Source organism: Protomyctophum bolini, assembly GCF_963924005.1.
Source record: "Protomyctophum bolini genome assembly, chromosome: 6".
NCBI classification, from domain to species: Eukaryota; Metazoa; Chordata; class Actinopteri; order Myctophiformes; family Myctophidae; genus Protomyctophum; species Protomyctophum bolini.
The window spans coordinates 12,073,809-12,101,235 of record NC_137867.1 but is presented as its reverse complement, the minus strand read 5'-3'; the positions used below and the strand labels follow the sequence as shown (position 1 = coordinate 12,101,235).

General features: G+C 41.7%; 2 protein-coding genes across 2 annotated transcripts in view; one reads left to right on the top strand and one right to left on the bottom strand.

The window, feature by feature from the left end:
* Positions 1-1,041: 1,041 nt before the first annotated feature.
* Positions 1,042-24,807, top strand: mtmr12 (myotubularin related protein 12). The gene is made up of 16 exons (XM_080765431.1): positions 1,042-1,200; positions 6,399-6,459; positions 7,167-7,306; positions 8,575-8,647; positions 8,769-8,908; positions 9,889-9,979; positions 11,060-11,183; positions 11,624-11,699; positions 11,819-11,916; positions 12,325-12,449; positions 13,231-13,309; positions 13,417-13,487; positions 14,948-15,117; positions 16,176-16,352; positions 18,763-18,918; positions 20,597-24,807. The coding sequence occupies exons 1-16, from the start codon at positions 1,129-1,131 to the stop codon at positions 21,218-21,220; spliced, it is 2,277 nt and encodes a 758-aa protein (XP_080621557.1). The 5' UTR covers positions 1,042-1,128; the 3' UTR covers positions 21,221-24,807.
* LOC308316713 (uncharacterized protein) overlaps positions 23,341-27,427 on the bottom strand; it is a gene marked incomplete at its 5' end in the record, with an annotated part of 5,282 nt that continues 1,195 nt past the window's right edge. Inside the window, one exon of the mRNA XM_080765433.1 lies at positions 23,341-27,304. Within this exon, the coding sequence (XP_080621559.1) occupies positions 27,025-27,304 (280 nt within the window). The 3' untranslated portion in view covers positions 23,341-27,024. The remainder of the gene's footprint in view (positions 27,305-27,427) is intronic.

Sequence of the window (27,427 nt, the reverse complement as noted above, 5' to 3'; positions counted from 1 at the left end):
AATTATTACTTTTTTTACATAGCCTATACTCAAGTCAACGTTTGGAGGAACTATTTTAAAAAGTAAACAATATTTTTGCATATATCTAAATGACGGAGTGGTTGCGCAAAGACCTGCCCGGCAGCTCTGTTTAATGCGATTTATTTGTTAAGTATTTTTTGTTGAATTATTCATGAAAGATTGTAAAGTATGTATATCCATAACATAAACAAGCAGCACGCTAGCAAAATAAATCACTAGTTCTTTGTTTCAATAATTTTGTTATTATTTTTCACAATTACACCAGTAAGACGCGCAAACGCGGGAAGCGAACGCAGCTGAGACCCTGCAGATCATGTCTGTCTGTGTGTCTGTCCCGCTGTTACTGTATATGTGGACCTGGCCCCTTTTGTGCCCATATATGGAGCTGAGTGGACCTGGCCCCTTTTGTGCCCATATATGGAGCTGAGTGATTGCTGATGCAACACACTCCATATTTGGATAGCGGGACAGACACACAGACAGACAGACAGACACACACACACACACACACACACACACACACACACACACACACACACACACACACAGACAGACAGACAGACAGACAGACAGACAGACATGATCTGCTAGGTCTCATAGTAAGTGCTCACTGCATTCGCAATTACCTGATCATCTTCTTCTTAAATACCGGTACACTATTGAAACTCCACAGTCATATGCATACATCTGTCGCGCGAATTATCAAAACATTACATTACTAACAAAGATGAGGCTAGCCGACGTATCAGATTGTGAAAATATAATAATGCAATGATTGAAAGAAAGAACTAGTGTATTGTCTGCGCGTGCTGCTTGCTTATTTTATGGACATACATACTGTTGACTTTTACAACTTTGTCATGAGTAATATTATTATTATTCTTTGCAAACACCCCAGCGGTAGAAAGAAACAGAGGGCGGGGTAACATCCCAGCTGAGCCAATGAGAAACTGAGAGGGGCGTGCATACTTGAGTTCAGTCAGAGCTCTCTACTTTCCTCTCAGTGAGTCAGTCCCCGGCCGTCCAACCTTGTTCTTGTTGTTTTTATTGTTTGTTTTTGTTTCCTCCCTCTCTGGAACAACGCAGGGAGTGGAGCTAGCCGCCGCCATGGAGATATTGAGAGGAACCGTGGCTGCGAAGTCCACAAAACCATCGTTTGTTTCCTATGTCACTCCGGAGGTAAGAAGAGCAGAGCAGGCTTCCTCGGCTCTGCTGTCATTACAACTACAAGCGGCTACCAGGCGGTGACGTTAGGCACACATCGGTGACCTATATATCGCGAGTGCGACTGCGAATCATTTCCCCAAATGCAGGACTTAAATTATTGACTGTAATTTCCAATGAACAAACGTGAGAACATCCACCAAATGTAATTTATGTGTAAAATCGATCTGTAATTCAGTGCATTCGCTAAACGAACATGACTAGCGTCAAGGAATCCAGTCGGTCACCAATATTGGTGTAACATGGTTGACCAGCGCTAGCTGAAATGTTGCTAGCGCTGATTTTAGCAACGTCAATACATGAGCCAGGCGGGGCTGTGTAGTGTGTAGTGTCAGTCAGACCGCATACTGTCACAAGTAGAGCTGTTCTGATCCGTGTGGCTTGCCGTTGGGGATTATTGTTTTCATCTTCAACTGTTGTCTTTATAAACTCCTTCAAACTTGGATTACTTGTTAATATTCTCGGATTACCAACGGTTAGATTAGATCAGATGTCTGAACACTACATGACATGTAACGTTACTTTGCACTGTTCTGGTTGATTCATCGGTTGATCATATATAACTTTTGGAAACGATAGAAAATGGGTTAATAATAAACATCCAGGGCTCTAAATCACAACAGTTTGGTAACAGGAAGATGCGTTCGGGACGTGGGTCAGTAGCTTTCTCACGGGAAGCAGGATATGGTGAGGTTCAGTTGGAAAGAACTGTCACTGCTCTTTTCCCTTTGACAAAGTCAGACTCCGTGTCTGCATGTCCTGTACACACAGACACAACTCGGTGTAAAGTAACGTAGTAGGCCTACAGTTACTCACGTACAATCTAAAGTTACTAACCTATTAATACCTATCCTTTTCCATGTGTTGATACTTATACTCCACTACATACATCTCAGAGGCAATTATTGCACTTTCAACTAAACTACAAGACACGTATTTGACAGCTTTAATTGAAAATTACATTGCAGATTTAGATTATCAATACAAAACATAAGGCCAGTCCACAGTCACCCTCCACACCAGTGCAACTATTCTTGCTCAAGTTGCAACCATTACCCCATTGGTGTTTTATGGCCTATAAAAAGATTTAACCCATTTAATATTTCGGCTACTCAGACAGCCCTAATTGCTAATGTGAGGCCAGGAATTTATTTGCGGTATGCAGAATGGGTACATTTGAAAGAAAGCACAAGAGCCCTGAATTCTGCCTGTAGTAAGTATACACTACCCAGTACCGTACCCTAGTAGCAGGCATTTGAAAGTCATTTACAGCTTTAGAACCTCTCATGCACTGGAATAGATGGCCTACATATGTGAAAATGAGCAGAGTAGTCACTGGACAGGGAATACCATGTTCATTTACATGATGTCCAAGAGCCACAAGTTTAGAGGCCAACGCCCGGTTTTGTTTTGCATCCGATGTTGATGCCGATTTTGGAGAATAGAGCTTTTGACTGATAGTTTGAGGGGGGGAATTAAAATCAATTTCAAAAACTAAAATTAAACTTACTATTTTAAGAAGATTGTACATAATTTTCTTATATTATAAAAACAGAAAATATTGAAATAAGTACCGGTATATATATTTATTACATTTCAAATATGTTATGAAGAGAACATTTAACTTTAATTGTACAATGGACAAGTAAATACACACATCAACTAAACGTAATTTGATTTAACCACTCTGTGACTTTCATGTCCTTCTGCGGATTTGAACCAGCCGGTGTCCCCCTGCACAAGTGTTGACATCTTTAACACTCAGCTAATACAGAGCCTGTCTCTTATTATTCAGGGGGAAATTGTATTGTTGACCTTCTAGCACAGTCAATTATTTTACTTGAGAGCTACTTTCAAAATGACAAGCTCAAAAGCTGAAAATAGTTAAACAATGTACCTGAGGGGGCTTTGGAATAGCAGCAATATTAATGGCATATAACACTAACGCAAGTGGAATGGGCAATACAGGGGGAAAACTTTGAACTGATACTGTTTGTGATACAATACTTGAAAACAAAGTATTGCATTGTGGGTTTGAGCTGAGGCCCTTTTTGATGTCAATCAATCAAGGCACCTTAATTCAATTGGCAGATGCCTTTTTTTAATTTATTTATTTTGCATTTAAATAATATATATATTTTAGGGCATGTCATGTAGATTGGTAGATTGTGATCTACCAGTAGATCACAATCTACCTTTTGGGCACCCCTGTTCTAGCAGTACCACTTGTAAACCAGTAGTGGCCCCACCATGCCACAGGATCTAACCTTCTCAATAGAGAAGGGATACCAAATACAACCGTCACAGTTATTGTCGCTAACATGCTACAGCGTCAGACAAAAGTAGGATTCTCCTGAAAACTAACTGATATAGGTTTCCAGTTTCCATCCGACAGAGATTAGACAACATATTAAACATTATGGGCCGTAACCCCTTTTTGGTGTTTTACCCCCTCAGGCCGGGAACCCATTTTGGGGTTCTGTACAGTATGTACAGTATTACAAAAAATGTTATGCTGCTATATAAATATTTGAATAATATTTTTTTTTCAGAAAATCTAAATCAGGATTTAGAAGGATTTTTAGAATCGGCCTCAGGCCTAAATGGGTTAAAAAGGTACATAGTGAAGCTTTAAGCTCTCTTAAAAAATGTGAATAGATTGTGTCACAACACTGCGAGTGTACATTACAACTGTAAACAAATGGTCCTGCATATTTGTACACTCACAGAGTTACTGTGAATGAGGAAGTCAAATCCTACTGGCACTGCAAAGATAATCCAGAGAGTCTTGATAAATTCTCTCTTTATTGTTCACACATGTGGTTGGCTGGTTGCATAGCCATTATTTGGCCCAAATGATCTTTTAATCTTCAGTACTTTGAAAGGCAGTAGTATCTGCCACAAGCCATTGAGTCCATCCTCGAGTCATCTGTGTCAATGTTAGATAAACAGCAGCACTCTCCATGCAAAGCATAAAACCAGTATGAAGCATTTAGGTTGGAAACCATTATGAAACAAAATGGAGGGGGAAAAAAGTTTAAAGATAAGCTTAACCAATATGTAACGTTAAAAAATAGCAAATCTACAATCTCACAATGTGTTGTCATTGTGACACATTGTAATCTTTCTTTTTGAACTCTTTCCCCAAAATAGGGACACCAGGTTAAAAATCATGTCACATCATTTGCATAAATAATTGTTGATACTTCAAGTTATATAATGGCTGATATGTTGGTCAAACTGATATATCGATTGGGATCTAGTGTGAAACATTTAGGCTAACAGTCCGTGGAAGCACATGATCAACCATTGTGCTGCTGCTGGACAAAGTGCAATGTTCAACTGAACCTAAAGTTCACTTCATACGCAGTGTTATGGCTCCATTTGTACCCTCTTCGGAGTTAAAACACTAAGGATTTCGCTGTATAGGACAAGTTTTGACCTCAAATGAAATTTGACCAATACTATTTGATGCAAAACTCCCCAATGCAATAATTTAACATTGGTTATTATAACTTATTACACTACGGTAGTTTGCCTTAGTAAATATAAGTAGTTTGCTCAGCTTGTTGTTCAGATGAGCTCATAAAAAGGCATATATGGCTGTAGATTAGAATATGCATGCACATAATAGAACACATTGTCTGCTGCTGTTCATCGGAGCATTGTCAATGCAGCCGCCATACGGACAGGGTCAAGCCATGCCTCATAATGCCCCATGTATGTCTATCGAAACTGGCGGTCTCTCCATAATTAATATCATAAGTCAATGCATACTTAACTGTATGTGAATTGCATAGGATCCGAATGGAAAACGAGACTGCAAGGACTTTTGTTTGCGTTATCCTTTTAGACCAAGTGCTTGACTGTACTGTTTGTGATTGCATTTTTGTCCAATAAAGTATATATAAAAAAAAATCAATCAATTAATTGAAGCAGGAGCTCTCCAAAATTAGAATGATCATCATGACTCATAATGCCTGTTGAAGCAGGGGAAGGTCTCAATTATAATCCTAAAAGCATAACTCTGTATATATGCTCATCCAAACTGGATGCACCGTAGTGGATTCAAACCCCTAGACTCCTCGGTTTGCGGACACCCCTGCGCCGCCTGAGATTCCAACGTTTCAACATTGATGTTTGAAAGCAATACAATATATCTGCCTGACAGCTGTTTGAACAGAGCTCAAGTTTCAACTGCTTTTGTAACACCCGGAAATCGAACCCTAGTCTCCTGCGTGGAAAGCCAACATCTTAACCACTAAGTCAAAGGGATATCTCTATGACTCAGAGGAGACATTAGACTTTGCAGGCCATCAGGCTGAGGTTGTGAGCCACTCTGTTGCACTTTTAAATATTCTTAAACCCCTGCAGTGTGGTCTACAAGTACAGTATTTAGTTACCGGGAACAGCTTATCGCTTTCTACTATAATACCGTAGCCAGACAACTATTCCACAATCTCAGAATGTACCATAATATGTCTATTTGTGTGAGTAAGAGCATGGGACGTGGAAATAACAATGCAATATGACGTGTGTGTGACTGTGTGTACATGCTCTCGCTTTCCCTTCAGTTGTAGTAATCAGTTAGTAATATAGCCAAGATAAGATGGAAACGAGATGACGTTGAAATTTTAAGTGTGCGTGTGCCACGGGAGCCTTGCACGTTTTTGGGAGACGTCTAACATTAATTAGAATAAAAACATCATGGATCACATCTTGGTGAACTCTTGCAGTGTGTGTGATCCCATGTCTGCGATCAATCATGTGAAAACCGCAAAGATATTATGACAGCCGATTTCAAAAAGAGACTTTTGTAGTGTGAAATACTTAGCGATCTGATGACTCCTCGACAACTTTAAAACTCCTACCGTGTGTTAAATTACCAGGTCTTATGACATAACTTGGTGGCATGGCCAATGCTGTTTTGCTATTTTTAGTGGCCAAACAGCAATGGCCATGCCTCCAGGTTTTAAGTTATAAGACATGGTAATTAAGATGCACAAAATTGGACCCTTCGTCTTGTTTATGTAGGTTTTATGGCTGTGAACTACAATATTATACAGTTATTACAGTATAATAGTGATGTCTAGACAAGGAAAAACTATCAAGTGAATAGTGTTAAAAAAACCCAAAATGCCTTTGATTTACAGGAAATCAAGTCGGAGTCGCCAAACACACCAAAGAAGGAGAAATGCCCTGATCTATTACCAGGTAAAATTACATTTTATTTCCTTGCTTATTTAAAGGTGCTGTAAGTGTAAAAATACCCCCAATATTTTGCTGTAAAACTGGCAACTGCATCAGTGCACTATTAGTGGCTGTAGTCTTTCTTTATTTCTCATCTCTCTTGCTGTGATTTTATTATTAGAGCACATTGTCAAATATTTTGCTGTAAAACTGACTACTGGCTGCCTCTCTCTTTTTTGGGGGGAAATTAAAGCAAAATACCACTGGCAGCCCAGGGGGGCCCTGAAGTTTTGTCTAGCCCAGGGAGGGTAAATCCGGCCCAGCTCTCTAACTATGGTTACTATCAGAATTTAACATTTTAAGGGGAAACCTTTTGTTTTAACATCTTAACTGCGGACCATTTACGGCCGTCTTTTACGCTAGATTGCCTACGTTTAAAGTTACCTTTGAACAGCTACTGCACCGACCGCTGAGTTGCTTGTCAAAACGGTGTAATCGTTGTTGTAGTGTTCCAAAGTGCCGACCACAACAACAGAACGGAGCAGGAGGCACTCCTCACCGTTCCACCCCCTCCATTGTAATGAATAGGGACTCAATTTCCCTTAACCAAAGCATTTCAAACACTACCTTTTTGATTCTATTTTAGTCTGTGTTACTTGGTAACACTGTTGTGAAAACCATGCAAAAAAAAAACCATTCTCTTTTACCGGTATGTGTGGCGCCACCTTCAGGCGAGGTGGTGTTCTGCAGTGCTAACACAGTGGTGAAGGAAACCCAGGACGACCTGTCCCAGCGCGGTGTGTTTGGGACGCTGCTCTGCACCAACTTCCGTGTGTCGTTTGTTAGCGATGAGGAACCGACAGAAGACACGGTGAGATTGCTATAGTGCCCCCCTTTGGCTATTTGGAGTAAGACTGTTTTCAGTGCTATTTGGCATGACCCTCTACTATACTGTAAAGTGGCATAAACATACAGTATGACGCTGCATGTATGTATTGGGGGCAGAAGAAGAATTTTCACAAACCAGCAATTTTCATTGGCTCATAAAAGCTTCATAAAGTACTACGATTTATTGTCCGTATAGGTCCAAAGTTCACGTGTAGAAGTTTTCTGCGGAAGAAGGCGGAGAAGAAGAAGTAAAAGAAACACAAAAACAATAAGTGACCAAATTCACTTTGTGACTTCTTGGTCCCTTAAAAACAGCCCTTACTGGCTGTACATTGCTTTTTCTAGATAGTTTGCCAATTTAAAAATATATTTTTCAAATAAACGGCTGTTAAGTTGTGCATCATTTAAATCCATCATATCACCATAGTTTATATTATTAAATAGTTTTTCTCTGACCCTCCCATAAAAGGGACAATACAAAACAAAATGATACTTGTTCTATATTTCATTGAGATCACACATTTGACTATTTTCTGGTACTGAAAATGAAGAAGTACACATATTCAGAGAAAGCCACATTGACCCATAACAGAAGCCAATTGGAGAAGTTTGTGAATGACTCATGTACAAAATTTCTCTTGGGCACTACTTAAGTAGTTCTCCTCCATATTTGTTTCCTCTTTTTAGGTGAAAACTGAGTCAAATCTAGTATTGTCTTTCTATAGTGCCTATAGTGTCCTTTGATGCTACTAAGAAAGTTTGCCCTTCCATACAGTTTCATTCATGAATATGTTGATTGCATTCACTCTACTACCATCAAGCACCCTACATGCACTGCTTGCCTCAATCCATCTCCTTTGGATTGAGGATACTGATGAATGATAAGGCATAGTTTTACTGAGGTTACATTTAGCAATGCATTTAGTCATAGTTTTATTGAGGTTAGGCTAACCGTTCTGAGGGGGCTGGATTTGACCAGGGGTGTTTTGGGCTATCTATTCTATTGGTAGGGAGACCACCTCCTACGATTGTAGATGTGCTCGTTGTAACATGCAGTTTGGTTAAAATCTACGAAGTTGTATTACACTAAATTAGGTTCAGGGGTTTTCAACTTATATACATTAGGTTCAGGGGTTTTCAACTTATATACATTAGGTTTTATAAATGAAAGGGGTCATTTTAATCCACTTCTACTGGATCTGTGGTTTTAGGTATATAAATCGGGACTAATGGCATTCTTTTCCATTTCAGACTCAGCTTTTCAAAAACAAACTCTACGGGCAAAACGACATCCCTCTGTCATGCGTGGACCACATCTATGGAGGTACACAGCTGAGCAAAAGCTGCTCAGCTCGATTGGTTCAGTCTTTGACTAATGATATGTGGGACAATGTCTGGTATGTGTGAGTAATGTATTGTCATCACGTTGGTGCTTTTGGTTCCAGGGTATGAGGACAAGAGGAAGTTGATCACCACACTAAGCCTGGCGAAGAACAAGTGTCCATCTAAGCTCATCTTCCACTGCAAAGACCTGAGAGTGTTTACCTTCGTCCTCACCTACTCTGAAGAGAAAGATGCTAAAATGGTATGGACACATGGCATGATGGCATCTGTGTGTCTGTCTTTCTCAGGGGTTACGTATGTGAACTGGCCTTACAACGTTTATTTATTTACTTATCCCACAATTTTGTAACCCATTTTTCACCTGCTGCCAATTGCCTAAGTTGTAATCGAGGGCGCTACTCTCCCTTTGCCAACCTGGGGAGAGACCCGAACTGAGCTCATGCTTCCTTCAATGCATGATGAGTGAGCAGGCCGCTTATTATCACCTGACGGGGAGGAGTTTCCCCCAGGACGTAGCGTGTGGAAGGAACACGCTATTCGAACCAGTTCCTTTCCCCTCCAGAGCATGTTTTTGGGAGGGTACCTACCCCAGGCCAGGGACACTGGGAGAACATGCAAACTCCACACAGAAAGGCCCTGTTTGTTGCAAGGAGTTGCAAATAATTGCACTGGTGCGGTCTGGCCATAAAGTATTATAAAGACAGATTTTGAGTTCATTTATATGGTTGCATGTGCAATGTATGTTTTGTATTTCAGTCTTAGCATTTCATTTAGACATGTTAAGAACGAGTAAGACGCGCAAACGCGGGAAGCGAACGCAGCTCGTACATATTTGGGTTTTGGACGTATAGCTGCTTTGGGGACTCCTTATATGGTGCCCCTTTTGTGCCCATATATGGAGCTGAGTGGACCTGGCCCCTTTTGTGCCCATATATGGAGCTGAGTGATTGCTGATGCAACACACTCCATATTTGGATAGCGGGACAGACAGACAGATAGACAGACAGACACACACACAGACAGACAGACATGATCTGCTAGGTCTCATAGTAAGTGCTCATTGCGTTCGCAATGAACCCTATGGTCCCTGCTTTGGGTTCCAGTGACTTTTCAATTAATCTGTTGCTTTTTTTGGGGCTAATGGCATATCTAAAACAATGTATTTGCTGTTAGATTTGCATGCATAACACACACGTTTGTGTTGATTTGCTTACCTTGTAGATCTTCCAAGGAATTGTACACCACTGTTTAGAGCCGAAGTCTTTGAAAAATCTCTTTGCCTTTTCTTACTGTGAAAACACTGCTTGTCCAGGTAAGTAATTCAGTTACCACATATTGGGTTCACCATGCCAATTGTCTCGGTTATCTATTAACAAAATTATATTTCAGACGGCTTATGATTATTATGACTAATTTCATTATTTCTCTAATAAAGAATTTCAATCAGGATTTAGAAGGTGTTTTTAGAATCGGCCTCAGTCCTAAATTAATTTTAATTATGCGCTAGTTTCCTTTTAAAGTCTAGGGCTGGCTATGTTCTATACCAACAAAGATACAGTACTGCAGTACCACACGTGAAATCGGGGGTGGCCATTTTGAAAATGTTTATCAGTAACGGAAACTTTTACGGTTAATTAACCATTAACCGATACGAATACAGTATGCTATTTAGAATGAATGAATGAATGAATGCCTGTGAATCACTAGGCGTCCCTAATTTAAATGAGCCAGGACTGCATGTACTGTATGCCTGGTTGTGAAACTGTTACAGGAACCCAGTAGAGCCAAATGTGTGTAAATGTAGTCTTTGTGGAGCAAATGGAGACCATCCCCCCACCACTATGCCATTAGGATGTGGCAGAGGTTTGCTGTCACAATCTAATCTACTACTGTAGATGACTATCTGCCATGCTGCGTGTCCTCATCATGTATAGTACACAATTGCCATGTCATCAAACCATGTAATCTTTGATTAATGAAACGCTAAAATATTGATTTAGATCATAATAATAATAAATCAAATAATTGTTTAACCGGAATTCGTATTCACCAGGTTAGACGGCTAACTATTAACATCCCTATGTGTTACAAACATTGTTTCACATGTCACCGTTGTGCAGCCTACGTTTGTTAACACTGGGCTGAAAGGCGTCCGTCCAGTGATTGAACAACTGTTGTTGACTGCAGTCACATTTAGTCTATTTGTGGCTCAGCGGTCCAGGCATGGTCACTCAGACACACAACTGTGTCTGAGTGTGTGTACACAATACACATGTGGGCTCTGCATTTCACTCACAGCTCTTACATGGCATTATTAAGATCCCATTCATTGTAGAGTCTACATGAATGGGATCTTAATAATGCTGTGTGTGAAATCATTGGGTGTTTGCAGAGAAGCAGAGGAAACAGAGGACCATGATGTTTGACTGTGCAGAGGACTGGAGTCTGGACATGAAGAGAAGCCGGGGTGTCTGTCGAATGGTCACAGAGAACAACAACTTTGAGCTCTCGCCGCAGTGAGTTCAGAGTGTACAAGTGGTCAATGTCAAGTACACATAAGTTCTAGTGCAAGAGACGCAACGCAATTCAAATGATCGAAGTGTCAAATCGCAAAACAAATTGTCCGAAGACACTTTACATGTAGAACAGAGACCCGACAGAGCCCCACTCTGAGCAAGCAATTTTGCGACAGTGGTAATGGAAAAACTGGAAGAAAGAAACGTCATGCAGACCCAGACTCTATAGGGTTGGCGGCCATCTGCCTCGACCGTGTTGGGGGCAAGAAAGAGGGAGATACAGGCAAATACAATTGGAAGCAAAATATAATCGTGTAAGATAATATAATATGGCATAACAATAATGTTAGATAGTACACAGTGGTATAGTATAAGAACATTAATGTGTTTTCTGTCTCTCTCTCTCTCTCTCTCGCTCTCTCTCTCTCTCTCTCTCTCAGCTTGCCCCAGTTCTTTATTGTACCAACGAATGTCAGTGAAGCGGACATGTGTCAGTTCCAGGGAAAGGGATTGCCAGTAGGTGCTCTTCTTCACTCTTCTATTAGTTTTCCACTGCAAAGAGTGAGAGACATGCTACACATTGGGCCCATCTGTGCAGACATTTGGTGATGTTTGGACTTGCTTTGTCCTTTCAGATGTGGTGTTGGTCCCATCACAGTGGATGTGCGCTCTTCAAAACATCGTCCCTGCCCCTTCTACCGGAGGACTCTATGGCACAGGCTTATATGGACAAGTACGAATGTGCCAAATCATATCTGTGTGTACAATGTGTAAACAAAATAAAATAATGAAAGGCCAGTTAAAAAAAAGCACGACCAAACAGGTGGTGTACATCATCGATGGGGATTCCAAACTAATATAAATACAGCCTTTGTTCTCCTGGAAAGTTAACATGTTGAAGTATATTCTAATTGTTCTTGCTTTCCTGCATGTGTTCTTTGCATCAAAAGAATTAAAGAATTTAAATGTTTGTTTGACCAAACCTGCCTACCGATGATGTCACTGGTAGGCAGATTTCAGAACTGTCCACAGCCCTCTCTGAGACATATTATTATATGAAGATGAAGATGAGGTTGGGAATGGGTGAAGTCGTCCTTGTAAGACTAAGTCCATGTGTGTCCATGTTTTTGTTCCTGTGCAGAATGCTGACCGCAGTGGCTCACAACTACCTGTTCTCGGTGAAGACAGAGGATCTGTCTGATACACTGCCAACTGTCCAGGACATCCAGCTGGCCTACAGCAAGTTCAAACACTTCTTCCTTATTGGTGGGTTCCCTCTGACGTCTGCCAGTAGCGTTTCAGTGTGCGTTTACAATTAGAAACATATTGTCGCTGTTGGGTGGAAACCTTGGGGGAAAATAACCTGTGTTCTTCCAAGCGAAGGAAGTAAGTAAGTAGGTCGGAGTGGCTTATTGTCTGCATTGGCCTAGAATGAGGGTGTCTCCTTTTCAATGTGCTAACCACCTGGGAGATGGATTCCTGAGGTGGAGCACATCTAAGTTAACCAAGCCATGCTACTCACACATTGGTGGTGCCAACCTAGCCTGGGATCAATACCATCTTTGGTTTTTTGATCCCATCTGGAACGGAGATTACTTTGTCATCAGGTCACCGGAATCAAAATGATTTTTCAAAATGTGTTTAGTTTGGTAATCATTTGGTTTGTCCATTGTTTATTCTAACTTGTAGCGTGACTGCATTATTGTTATCGTTTTTTTCCTTCTAAACCAGATCACACGGCTCAGTTATAGGCGAACAAGCCAGTTGTGAGCTTGTAGAATGGCTATTTCTGCCACTGGTGAATGGTGATTGACACTATCTTTGTATGACAGGATAAAAATAGGGTATTTAAGGTTTTAAGAAAAGTATCCATATGTTGAATTGCTATGGTCTTGTTAGTCATTTGTCAAAACGTTTGGTCTTGCTTCTTGCACACAGGAAATGGTGAATATCTATCTATCTATACAACACTAACAAGAGTTCAAAAAGCTTGCTGTGCAACCGTGGTGGTTAATGTCCTGTTGTTTGGTCCCCTCTCTTTTTTTAGACAACACAACAGAGTTCTGGCTGTCCGATATGAAATGGTTCTCATCGTTAGACAGCTGTGGATGGCTGGACATCATCAGGTCCGCTAGAACAAAAGCTCCCCCAATGTGTAATGCTTGAATTCTCTTCTATATTGTATTGAATATGGACTTGTTGTATTGAACACGTGTGTGCTGATGTGCTTCAGGCAGTGTCTTCAGAAAGCACTGGAGGTCGTGGAGTGCCTTGAAACGGAAAACACCAATGTCCTGATAACCGGTAGGTTATTAATCGTTTTAACATTTTAAATTGAACATAAAATAATTGATTGAACATTTTATTTCACAGTTTTGCATGTAGAATGGGTACATTTCAAACAAAAGCACTACAAGTCAATACAAAAACATTGTGTCTAAGAAAAAATAAAGGAGGTAAAAAGGGGAAAGAAAATGGGGGGGGGATGGGATTGGGATTCAGAATAGATACATTCATGGCGAAACACCAGCATCATTTAGAACAGCATATGGTGGTGATATCCAAGACTCATTCACTCACTCACTCTCGATCTGGATTGGACAGTATTAGAACAGTGGTTCTCTTTAGTATGTCTCTTTTTATATTTTATTTGGCTTTTTATATCAAGACATCATCATCTATGTCTGTCTGTGTGTCTGTCTGTGTGTCAGAAACACCGCCGTAGCTCCTCACTGCATGCACCAATCGCTCCCACTTTTCACACAGGCATTGGCCATAATAATATGGAGGTCTTAACGAACCCCTTTTTCCAATTTAACAAATTATGAATTAATAATGAATTTATTAGTGAATTAAAAATGCGAAAACGCACCCAGGGCACAGTACCCCCCGCGGCAAATATCTCACAACGGGTAAGGGCTAGTAGAGTAAAACAACTAAAAACAGAAAAGCAACAGCAGTGGTTCTCAAACATTTTCATGTCAAGGACCCCCAAATGAACGTATTCGACGACGGACCCCTGAAAATATCATGTGCCGGGTAGTGGGTACCCCGATACAAGATTATTAACAAAACATGTTGCAAGGACAAGGCCCCCTGGGGGTCTCCGAAACCCTACTTTGAGAACCACTGTGTATAAGACGGGACATTGTGGGCAGAGAGGGGTTGAGGATCGAGGGGGTTGTGTTTGAAGAACCATCCGGTCAGCTACCGGTTGGGCACACCCCAGGGAAGACTGATGGCTGGTTCGCTAAGATCATTTTATCATAATTATACAGTCGGCAAACATGTGCACTTTAGAAGTTATAAACACATGGCTGGAAGACCATGAGAGGAAAACCAAAGTGACGATGGAGTGATAAATCCCGGATGTTCGGGTGATCTTGGCATACGCCCGTTTTTCAGTCTGAGCGAGTTGGATAAATGAGGGCATCTGTCTTCACACCATACTGCTAGTTGACGATGCAGTGAGGCGTCCACACCATCGGTGATGTCAGTGTCACGATCATGCCAAAACTAAATGCAAACAAAGATAATGTTTTTGTTTTTTTAAAGAGACGTACTTGATCTGCAAGCTCAACGTGTCACATTGAGAGGCTTGGGACCTTGTAGATCGACTTTTCTTTTCCCTTTCTTTTTGGAAATGATTGTGACGATCAGTTAAAATATTTGCGATCAGGCACTCATAATTGTGATGGGCCTAATGGTGTGTGTGTGTGTGTGTGTGTGTGTGTCTGTGTGTGTGTGTCTGTGCGTGCGCTCAGAGGAGAGTGGTTCAGACCTGTGCTGCGTCATCTCCAGTCTGGTCCAGCTGATGCTGGACCCGTTCTACAGGACTCTTCCGGGCTTCCAGAGTCTGGTCCAGAAGGAATGGGTGGCGGGAGGCCACAACTTCCTGGACCGCTGCAACCAGCTGCACCTCAAGGATAAAGAGGTACGAGGGGGTGTGTGTGTGTGTGTGTGTGTGTGTGTGTGTGTGTGTGTGTGTGTGTGTTCATAAATAGCAAATGTACAAGCTCGCACCGCGTCACTTCGAACCACACTGAAGCTATGTCAAAATGTCTGTCGATACCTTTTTTCTAAATAACTAAATAAAACCTAAGCTATGGTGACTAAATATATTGACAATTTCGTCAACAAATAAAAACTATAGACTAAAATGTTAGGGAAGGACTAGTGGAGAAGAGATCTAGAAGAACCAAAAGACAAGTCATTTTACGTTTGGTTGCGCTCTGAAAATAGCAGCTCTACAAGCTCGCTGCGGTGCGTTGTGACTGTGAGCTTGTAGATTGGCTATTTTCAGCATGCAACCAAGTGTCAAATCTGCCATCAAGATTTTTGGAGACTAAATCAGCTGTAGATTTAGTCGGCTAAAATCACATATTTAGCTGACTAAAACCAAAACATTTCAAATGACTAAAACATGAACTAAAGCTAATGACTAAAGTCTTATTCATACTTATTCATAGTGATTTAGTTGATAAGTTGACCACCGAAACCTCTCTCTTGGTTAGTAAAAACAAGAGAGATGTGTTTTGGGTGAGCGGTGTGTGGCGTCATGTTGTAGTTTTCAGTGGGGCACCTTATATCACCTAAAAGAGTATGAATAGGCCTTGAAACTATGGGCGCCTGATGGAGGGGAAAGGAACTGGTTGGAATAACGTGTTCCTTCCACGCGCTACGTCCAACCAGGGAAACCCCCCCAATGTCAGGTGTAAAGGAGTAACTTGGACACTCATGCATGAAGGAAGCATGAGTTCAAGTCTCTCTCCCCTTGTCCCCCATATATGGGGACTAGGTTGGTGGACGGTGTGTGGAGCCCAGGATCACATTAGATGATTGACACAGGGGTGAAAAATGGGTTACAAAATCGTGGGATAAAATAATATATTCTAAAGAAACTAAATCAAAATGTGCTGTCGAAAATCAACACTTTGACGCGTGCCTGGATCCTGCTTTCCTTCCCACCCACCCACCCACCCTGCATGGCAGAACGCGTCCCCGGTGTTCCTGCTCTTCCTGGAGTGTGTGTGGCAGCTGCTGCACCAGCACGCGCCGGCCTTCCAGTTCTCTGAGACCTACCTGACCGTCCTGTCCGACAGCATCCACGTCCCCCTGTTCAGCACCTTCCTGTTCAACACCCACCACCACAGAGCCAGCGTCCTCCGGGTAACACACACACACACTCTACTACTGCACCGGTTCCCAAAACACTCTGTCGGGACCCATTTTTATGGGTCGCTTGTATTTGACCCATTCTGACCTGAGATCAGATTCTAAAAAATGTCTTCTACATCGTGACAGTTTTCATTCTGACCTGAGATCAGATTCTAAAAATGTCTTCTATGTCAAAGTCGCTCTTCGATTTTTTTTTTCTTCAAAAATAGCAGACCTACAAGCTCGTAGCGCGCCACTCCTTCACCAAAAATGGCAGATCTACATATTTACATATACCGTAATATGACACTAATGTGAGGTTCTATATAAAGTAACAATGTGATTCAGGTGTGCCTTGGATGAAAAGGTTATTTACAGGCATGACCCGAGACAAACTGCTCTACTACTGTATATGTAAAAAGTGCACCACAATGTAGCTCTCTGTGGCTAGAGCCACTTCTGCTAACGTTTGCGTTGCATGTATGTAAAGATTGGAACTGTGCTTTTTGTTATTAACTGCTGCTTGCACAGTGACACTAAACATGGCCAAGTAGTGACTGGCTAGTCTGCCACCGCAGCACAAGCGACCACTATTCTCCCACGTCTCTGAGAAGCACTGTAGACCACTGTACTGTACACTGCATTATGCAACACAGAGCGTTACTGTGGAAGGCTCCGTAGGGCCAGCTGTGTGACGCTTACTGTACTCATTTATATATAAAATAGCATCGCTGTCGGGTAGAAACCTTGTATGTCCAAAACCGTGAACTCTTCAGGAAATGGGATAAAATAAGCTGTGTTCCAATGGGTTCCATGTAGTATTTTCTTTTCTTTTTTTTGCTGTCGGGCAGAAACCTCTTATCTCCATATTTTCACTTTTTGTGTTTGTTTTTTCAACAATTAATGCCCTACTTGTTCATCCTACAGCTTCACACATAAGCATCACAAGTAGCAGATCTGCGCTGCGTTTCGATCTGCTACATTTGCTATTTCAACGTGAAAAATAACAGTTTTGGACATTTCACCCGAAAGACGATTTATTTAGTCACGAGCTGTGTTAATACTTTTCATTGGTTAAATATGTACAAAACCCACAGACACGCTTAACGACATTCACCTTTATCCACATACTTTAGCTTGATGCTGTTGTATGACAGGGCATTAAAACGAAGGGGAGAAAAAACGAAAATGTTGTCATAATGGAGATACAAGGTTTCTGCCTGGCGGTGACATGCAGTGAATACACCTCCAAATAGAAGAACCCGGTTCAGTTCTGTGACGTGCCATTGAGCAAGGCATAGACTTCCCAAACAGTGGGTCCCGGACCAAGTGAAAATCCCATTTTATTCTACCTACAGTTGAAAAAATATATACATTTAAAAATATTTAGTTTAGTTCTTTTTTGAGTGGTGCAACCACTCCAAGGAACAGCAATGTCCGTGTTCACCTATGTGACTATGTCCGTGTTAACCTATGTGACTATGAGCACCAGTATGACTATGAGTACCAGTAGGAGCGCTGTTGTGCCAGAAACAGAGAGAGAGATAGTGCTTCACTGCAGGAGGTGGGGGGGGGGGGGGGGAGAGCGGAGTTGCACCACTCAGTTCACACGGGTGTGATTTTCTAAAGAACTTTATACATTTTAAAACAAACAAATCTAAGAAATCTCATAAATAAAAAGAATAATTAATATCAGTGAAAATAGTCGATCTACAAGTGTGTGTGCGCTTGTAGATCTGCTATTTTCACTAGTTTGGGTCCCGAGAAAACATCTAATCTCTCTTTAAAAGAGAGTACAAAGTTTGAGAAACCACTGCCCTAATTCATTCAATGTCCCTACAGTATGTGGATCAGTAGTACAAGGATGTACCGCACATTGTAGACATGATCTATTTATGCTGCATTTCTGTCGGTGCAGAAATAGGACGAATACAATGGCATGAAAATAATGAACGGTTGTATAACGTACTTAATTATTAAAAAAATCAGCATGCAACCATATATATATGATATTATCTATCAAAGACGTTATGTCTTGTAGATTGGCTATTTTCACTGCAGGTTCAGAGAATGTTGAATGAAATCCTGCCGTCTTTGAACCCTTTTTAGGACGGGAACTCCTTTTGGTATTAGCATTACGTTGTGCTTTAGCCATTTAAAAATGGCAGACCTACAAGCTCATAGCGCGCCACCGAGTGGCGCGCTACGAGCTTGTAGGTCTGCTATTTTTGAAGCATCGTGAAAAGTGACATGAAAGTGTTTGAGAACGACTGACATAGAAAAACATAGCTTTTTCAAGAAAACAGTCAGGATTTAGAAGACATTTGCAGAATCGTTCCCAAAATCGAAATGGGTTAAACTAAAGCCCTAACTCTCCCCCGACCCCCCCCCCCCCCCCCCCTTCCCTTGCTTGTCTTGGCAGGCTGAGTCGCCACACTCACAAAGGAACCCATTGAACTGTCCCACGGTGTGGGACTGGTCGGTCCAATTCGACTGCCGGGCCCAGGACCTCTTCCTTAACCCCCTGTACACTGAGAAGCCCAAGCACGTCAAGTCCGTGCCGAGATCGCGACCTACGGTAATTCTGTCTGAGAAATGCTGCTCATGCTACACGTGTGTAGTACGTGACACACCTGCACATTGATTGATCATGTTGCTTTGTGCGTCTGCGCATCATGGTCACTTTGCACATTTTGAGTGAATTGCTTCTTTTTCTTTGTGAAAATAACTGCACACGGAAACACTGCTGATTATGTTAAAGGGCTAGTTCACCCGAAACATTACTTATTGTCTATCAATTAGACACCCCATGAAGCCTTGAATTAATGGGGAGTTCTTTTTAGTTCTTGTCGCATTCCGAAGCCAATAATTTGGCAACGGGTCATTGGTCAGTATAGAAACTCCGCAGGAGACTCCGGTCATCCAATTATTGGCTTAGGAATGCCACAAAAACAAAGACATCTCCATGAATCCAAGACTCCTTTTAGGTTACTACTAACTCTACTAAGTCCCTACGTATTAGCATACAGCCCTATAACTGTATATTTGTATACGTTTTTATTGTTGCACAATCTGACAACATTTCACTGCTTGTACCTGTGTAAGTCGGTGACAAATACCGGTAAAAACATATTGGTTCTTGAGGTAATTTAAGACACCGCATTATCAGAAACAACCTACATGATGAGCCAGCCATCTTGGTCTATCCACGAGTTCTACCTACATTTAAACAAACACTGTTTTGTTTTTGGAGGATGTCTCTAGAATGTAATACACGACATGGAGATGGATGCAAACATGGAAGTACAAACAATCACGTCTTATAATCATGGTCACAGGTTTCTGTTGCCGTTTGAATTAGAGAGTTGCGCAAGTGATATTGGTTTGTAAAAATCAGTATTAAATGGCTCTATATGCCCAACCCAAAGCAATCACTGATAGTGTTTGTTCAGTAACGGGTGTCTCCCTGTTTCTCCAGCTCCAGCAGAACATGCATGTTCAGGATACCAATTTCATCCAATCAGGAGAGCTCATACAGGATAGGCAAACTCGGAACTTGGAATTTGAACCAAATATACGCTCGTATTGGTTAAATGTGTTGGTTGGTTGAAATTGGTAGCCCACCTGAAAATGTGTTGTACTTTATAAAAGAGATGGGGAGACTCCTGTTACTGAGCAAACAATGAACACTATCACAATTTAGAGTTTTAAAATAATTCCAAAACAAAAATCTCCTTAAGCACCTTACCAATCCTTTTCTGAAGACATAAAAAATTTGCCTGGTTATATTGTGTCGTATATCCGATTATTTAATTAAATTAACTGATAAATTGATATATTGCTTGCTGTTAATATTGCTGAATGTAAAGTATGCCATTGGCCAGGTGTCCACCATCAGTTGCACTAGTAGTAATTCACTAAGATGTTTGCATTCTTTATTTAAGAAGGATATTGCCAGCTTCTTGTCTTCTAGGATAGACTTACAGTATATATCATCTCTGTCTGGTGGAAACCTCATGTCCAAAACGATTACACTTCAGGATTCAAATTCGAGTTTGTAGATCTGCTGCCTTTGATGCGTTTCTGTGACATTCAATGATCAAATAGGGTATTATTTTTGCAAGAAAAACTAAATAAATGCAAAAAGAGGTTTCTGCCCAACAGAAACGATAACAAATCCTGAAGGTTTCCATTTCATAGTCGCCATTGCCAAAACATGACAACATGTGTCCTTTGCATCACGAAATGACATGCAGCACCAGAGGCAGCTGTCCTTGCCCACCGCCTGCAAGACTCCGCCGAAGAAAGGCTTCTTCAAAGACGAAGCCGACAGCCTCAAGAAGATGCTGCGCGTCAAGCGGATCAGCCGCTGGATGCTGTCCCCGGAGACGCCGCACCCCTCCTCCGCCACCCGGGACTTCTACGAGACGTGGCAGCGCAAGCCCCCGGACCACCACGGCCTGATCCTGCCCTGCCTGGACGGCCCGTCGGTGCGGGTCTGGATGCAGCGCTACCTCCGCTGGATCCAGGAGGTGCAGATCTTCGGCGGCGGCGCCGTCACCGTCCTCAGCAAGGTGTCGGAGCTGCAGGGCGAGGTGCGCGAGCTGCAGCGGCGGCTGGAGCGCCACGGCGGCTCCTCCTACTCCTCCTCCTCCTCCAACCAGCAGCAGAGATCCATCAGGGCCCGGACGGGCACGTCGTCGACGGGGCCCCAGACGGGCGGCGGCGGGTCCTCCGTACGCCTGTCGTCGTCCTTCCCCTTCACCACGCTGAGACACAACTGGTCCTACAAGCCGGCCATTCCCACCAGCGTGCTGCAGAGCCTCATGGCGTCGGGGAACCTCGCCGACATAGAGGACGATCCCGAATCCATCGTCTGACGAGAGTGGTTCCTCAGACATTTTCATGTTAAGGACCCCTTCAATTGACGGGGGTTTTGTGCCAGGCACCCATACGAGATGATTTGTCACGATTTTTCAACGACAACAAAGAAACATCTACAAGCTCACACCGCGTCAAAACGAGGCAAATTTTACAGGCGAAAGAAATAAATGGAGCTTACATGTTTTTAACTGTTTGTCATTTTGCTGGAGAGCCCCCCCCACATTGAGAACCAGTGGTCTAATAGACCAACACTCAACAGTCTACCATTGGGTCGTTTCAAAGTCTCTTCATTTTATTTTAATTTTTTCCTAGTGACCCAAACGTAAGAATTATACTGCCTTAGAACCGATGGCTAAAGCTATACCGCTTGTGCCCCAGGGAATATGCAAATAAGAGTCTTTCACATGCACAAAGTGCAGCCGTGTACATAAAAGGGAGATTTTTTTTTAATTTTCCGAGCTTTGAGACTCTTTCCGAGAGCATTCGATTAGATCAACATTAAACACTGTGTATGGATGCACTGTGGGACCACTAAAGGAGAGGGTGATGCCATGGTAACAATCTATATGTTGGCATTGTTGAATGGACAGAAGTGAGATGACATTCTTTTAGAATAGCACCTAAGATGAGAAACACTGAATCTCTTCAAAACCTTTGCTATGAACTGTGTAAAGGACTCCTCCCCCCCTAATCTATGTATGATATCTGCGTGTTTCTATCAGGAAACAAAGCCATTTCCCCTCCTCTTCTTAATGACCAAATAATATGCAACAACAGCAAAGCTAATATGCAACTAAAAAAGAGCCATTAGAGCAAATTGCAGGTTTGTAAAAGGGAAGCTATAGTATGGACTTAAACCCTGCATACTTTGTTGACCGCGGTCTCCCAGGGATCTGTCCTGACTCCTGAAGAAGACAAAAAAAGGAAAAGAGAATATATATATATATATATAAAATCGTATTTATTATTGTATTTTTTATTTATCGCTGAATGTTCAGCCAGGTGGGATATCATTTAGGATCTTGGCATTTCCATCAGAATGATACTCACTTTGTCAGTATATATTTTTTTAATTCAAAGACTTCTCTTTTTCCCTCTAGAGAGGGATAGCCTGGGCACCATTTCATTTCGGTATATGATCCTGGCTGGTGCGGATGCTTACGTCATGTTGTAGGCAATGGTTTGCCTACAACAAACAGGAAGCTGTTTGTTGCTTCCTGTTTGATTAAAAGCAATAAAAGCTCTCGTAAGCGAGAGCTTTTATTGAGAGGGAAAAGGAAGTTGTCGCCGCCCGTTCATCCTGTCTGGCGACTACAAAACAATACTACAACATGACGTAACCACATCATCCATACGGACTTTTGAAACGGAGACCAGGCTTTCCTCCGAGGCGGTGGAAAGCCTGGTGAGGCGAGGTTAAGAGAGGGAGAGCTTAGATACAGCTTGATTTAAAGAGAGACTGTCCAAGACACATAATTGGAAAGAAAAATTGCAGAGCCATCTGCTGGCCACAACAATAATCACACTTAAGTTGACAGGGTTTTCAAGTGATCAAAATGATAGACTTCTATGTGTTATCTAATCTCTTTGCAGAATTTGTCAAAATGTGTTAGCGCTGCTACAAGTCAGTGAGGTTTCTCTCAGTGGATACCATTCCATCCATAGTAGTAGTAGTTCAGAAAACAATGAATAATTAGGGGGCCGTCCACACAAGGCACTAACGATATTGTTCACAACTGTAGTTAATAGTACTTGGTGTGGATAATCTTAACCGTGGATAACTTTTGTTGTGGCCACCGCACTCTGACTTATGGTGCGTTGCCCGTTAAAATCACATTATAGAAATAAAGGTAATGGGTCGCACACACCAAGACTGCATTTTCATTTGTATTCTTGCAACAGACGTTTCCGCTATCCAGCCTTCATCACTGATGAAGGCTAGGCTGGATAGCCGAAACCTCTGTCATTGATCCATCATGGAAGAATACAAATGTCTGGTGTGTGCGACCGACCCATTACCTTTATTTCTATAATCCCAACCATAAGAACTTTAGCGTCCCTCTTCTGGACTGGAGCAAACATCCGTCGAAACGAGCTCACACCGTTGTGAGCTTGCTTCGACGGATGTTTGTCGCTCAGCTACTTTCACTAGCGATTTTTGATGTGGAGGGGAAAGAAGGAGGGGGGCCTCGTATAGACCCCTGGGGGCCTCCGGTCAATGCAGGGTTTCAGTGGTTAATACAGGAGTTTGAAAAGACACACGCTTATAGAGAACCTTTATAAAGATGCTATGTTCATGTAAACTTTACATTGTAAAGCATACATGGTCTGCATATTTCAAAAGCTACGGGTAAGCAATTATTCTTGCGCTCTTAAGATTCCAGGCTATTTTAATATGGACGTTATTTTGATAAATGTATCCTTTTTACGTGGTGCAGAAGATTGGATGGTTTATGATTGTTACATCCACAATGTTTTTTTGTTTTAGGGGGATAATTACTAATGATATTTTAATGGTTATTATTCACAAATGAACAAAACGTTACACTGTAAATAACTAATAGGATCTAGCATATGGAAGTGATGCTATATAGGCTACTGTGTTCGGGTGGAATCTAATTTTGGTTTAAATGTTTAAATGTTTTAAAAGTCAACCTGAATGCTACAGTATACTTACAGAATCAGAATGCAGTATTGGTTAAGTAAGAATGAGTATAGTCTCAGCTGGCTTGAGTTGTGTTTATCTTGTATATCTCAGATTTCATTTATCAAATGATGAATACAGTATGCCCGTAAAAAAGATGATTTGATAAGCTGTTTCATACGTGTTAATAAGCAGTGTCTTGAACCCTGTGGTTTAGGAAACGGGCTGTTTTGATCTCGAAACCAACCTCCCCACATTTACTACTGATGGTTACAGTGCCTGAATTAGGAGGAGTTTGTGATGTGTACTGTAGATTATATCACCATGTTTCAAAATGTCTTCTCGCACTCTCAGTGAAACCAATGATGTGTTCTTGTGACACAGACACTTTATGCACTTAATGTAAAGCATATGTGAGAGCGTTTCTTTTTAAGTGGACCAACCTTACTGCTGCCTAACTTTTTTAATTTATGCAACGGCGTACGGCGGCACCATGAGCCGTTGTGGAATAGCCAATATACAAGCTTGCGACACATCGCCGGCGCTGCGATGCAATACCGCCGCGCGACGAAGTATAAAACATGCTAAACTAACGCCGTCTTGTCTGCCTTAAGCTTTTAGGCCCACTGAAAATAGGGAGGCAAAGATGTACTGTTGTTTGCTACTGGTGTTCGATAAAATAGTCACTTTTTGTTTTTTTATGAATCTTGATATATATATTATATATATATATATATATATATATATAAATATATATTTTCACTGCACTACTGATGTAGAATACTGATACTGTTCTATGCTTAATCTGTTATACTGCACATTGTATGAGCATCTAAATGCATCAGATGGCGTCAACAATGTTTAAAATCGCAGATTTGTAGATTTGTCATGACAACTTTGGAATAAAAGATTGCTCTATACTCACATTGAGATGTAGTGTATGTATTACTGAATACAAGTTGCATGGCATGTTTTGTAATGAATGTTCTCTTAGATTGCAAAACAATTGTAAATCCATTAAAACAATGGATGTGGTCACCAAGAATGAGCTTCACAAATGCTCTCTCTCTTTAAAGGAGCATTCAGTGATTTGGGGAAAAAACCCCAGTCCGCCCCGGTAACAAGATGTGCACACGCTCTACAGTGGGGGGGGACAGGGTGTATAAGCACACTTGCGATTCCATGTGCGGCCAAAAGCCGCTCGTGGCAGGCGTCTCTTCCTGGTTTTTAGTCAGCTGGTCGGCCAGATTCCCGGAAGCGCTTGCACCCATTCTGCCGTGTGGGTGGAGCTTCATTACCATCCACCAGCTGTCTTAAAACAATGTTGTAAGGAGATGTATAGAGTATACAGCAGCTGCATGTCTCTCAGTGCAGTGACATTCTGTCATTATTTGCCATAATCATATTTTAAAAAATTATCATTTTTGGCCAAATACGAGACTGAGCGTTAAGGGGGTGCGTCAGCTATAGGCCAGGACTGGTAACCGGGGGTGCACGGCCAAAAAGGTTTGGGGACCGCTGCGTCTATTCTGAGCTCTGTGACCCAAAAGGACCAATGCTTTCTAACAGCTTCAGCAGCCAATGATTAGAATTTGCCTGTATTTCTTCCTGTCTGGCAATTAAGCTCACAGAAAGTGTAGTCAGTTATTGCCCGACCCTGCCCATTTAATATGTATGTCCATGTAATTCTGCTTCAGTAACAATAATGGGATTTCTAACTTTGATGAAAAAAAAAACTAAACTTGATAAATATTAATATTCTATACAACTTTCGATACTACATTCTTTTTAATTATTTAAAGGCTGTGGGTGCGTTGTTTTCGTTGCAGGACGATTCAAGAAGTATCACTTTATATCAGGCCTTTAAAAGTAACTTATCTTTCTAATAAAGTTAATTTAATAAGAGACAAGAGAGCATGATATTAATGGTATCGATACTATGGGAAGGAAATGAGTATGAAAATCGATGAAAATATTCAGTATAGTCCTATCGATATGTAGCTATTGAAAATGTTATATTTCGAACACTATAGCTACATATTGCAATAGATAAACCAGCTTTTGCTAATTGATGTGTTACTTTGTGTTGCGTCGGCAATGCTGCATGGAGGCACCCTACGGCTTGGACATCTTGTCATGAAATTTTGAGAAGGGACTGAAGGGACGTAATCTGGGGATCAGGAGTTAAGCCCACTCGTAGTCCTCGTAAGATTAGCATAATCCCGAAGCCACCCACTCATCCAGGATATCCCAGCAGAAAGGGATAGCCCAGTGAACTAACTGTTGGGTGAAATCTTAATTCCTAGTCAAGTCTACCGTACATTGCATAATATAATGGTCAGGTTAGAGGAGCACGATGGACCACATGTTAACCCATTCTGACCTGAGATCAGATTCTAACGCACAGAAGAATGGTGGTTCCTTAACGCATTCTGACCTGAGATCAGATTCTAAAAATGTCTTCTAAATTTACAATTTAGGCATTTAGCAGATGCTCTTAATCCAGAGCGATTTACATTAAGCAATAACAAAAGCATGGCATACATCACATATATAAAAAGTAGTTATCATGAATCATAAACTAAGAACGTAACAGTGGAGTATCTATGTAAACTATACATACTATACTATTATACAATATAAAGTGCTATGACTACATGAAATGCAATTCTAGATTAAAATACTATCAAGTCTACATAAAGTGCTATCTAAGGGGCTAGGCTAGGGCAAGTGCTACGGGCCAGCCCATGGTGGAGTCTGAAGAGGTGGGTTTTCAGACTACGGCGGAAGATTGGGAGTGAGGCTGCAGTTCTGACTGTGATGGGAAGTGCATTCCATAGTTTTGGAGCCAGAAGGGAGTAGGGTTTGGGACGTGTGGAGCGTTGTCCCGGCGTTTTTAGTGAAGGTACCTCCAGCTTCCCTGCGTTGGCTGATCTGAGTGTGCGGGAGGGTATGTAGGGTACGATCATACTTGTGAGATATGGGGGAGCCATGCCTTTGGTTGCTTTGAATGCCATCTTAAGTGCACATGCCTGTAGGCCAGTAAGGAGGGAGTTACAATAGTCAAGTTTTGACAAGACTGTTGTCTGGATTAGGAGCTGGGCTGACTCCTGGGTGAGGAACGGTCTAATTCGTCATATGTTATAGAGTGTAAACCTACAGGATCGAGTGACAGCTGTGATGTGTGTTTTGAACAAGAGCTGACTGTCTGCAATTCTTGACATCTGAGGGGTCAAGAGTTGGTTTTTTGAGGAGTGGTGATACCCTGGCTGACTTGAAGGCAGATGGGACGCAGCCTGAGGTTACTGAGGTGTTGATGATAGAGGTGATGAAGGGGAGCAGGTCAGGTGCGATGGTCTGGAAGATTGGAGACGGGACGGGGTCGAGAGGACAGGTGGTAGGTCTAGTGGATGTGACTATAGTTTCAGGACCTCGTCTGGGGATAGAGGAGAGAAGGAGGACATGCATGGTATGTTATGGTTAGCATTGGTTGAGTCGAGTGCTTCTTTATGGGGGAGGGGGGTAAAGGAGCTAATCATCAACCTTCTTTTTGAAGTAG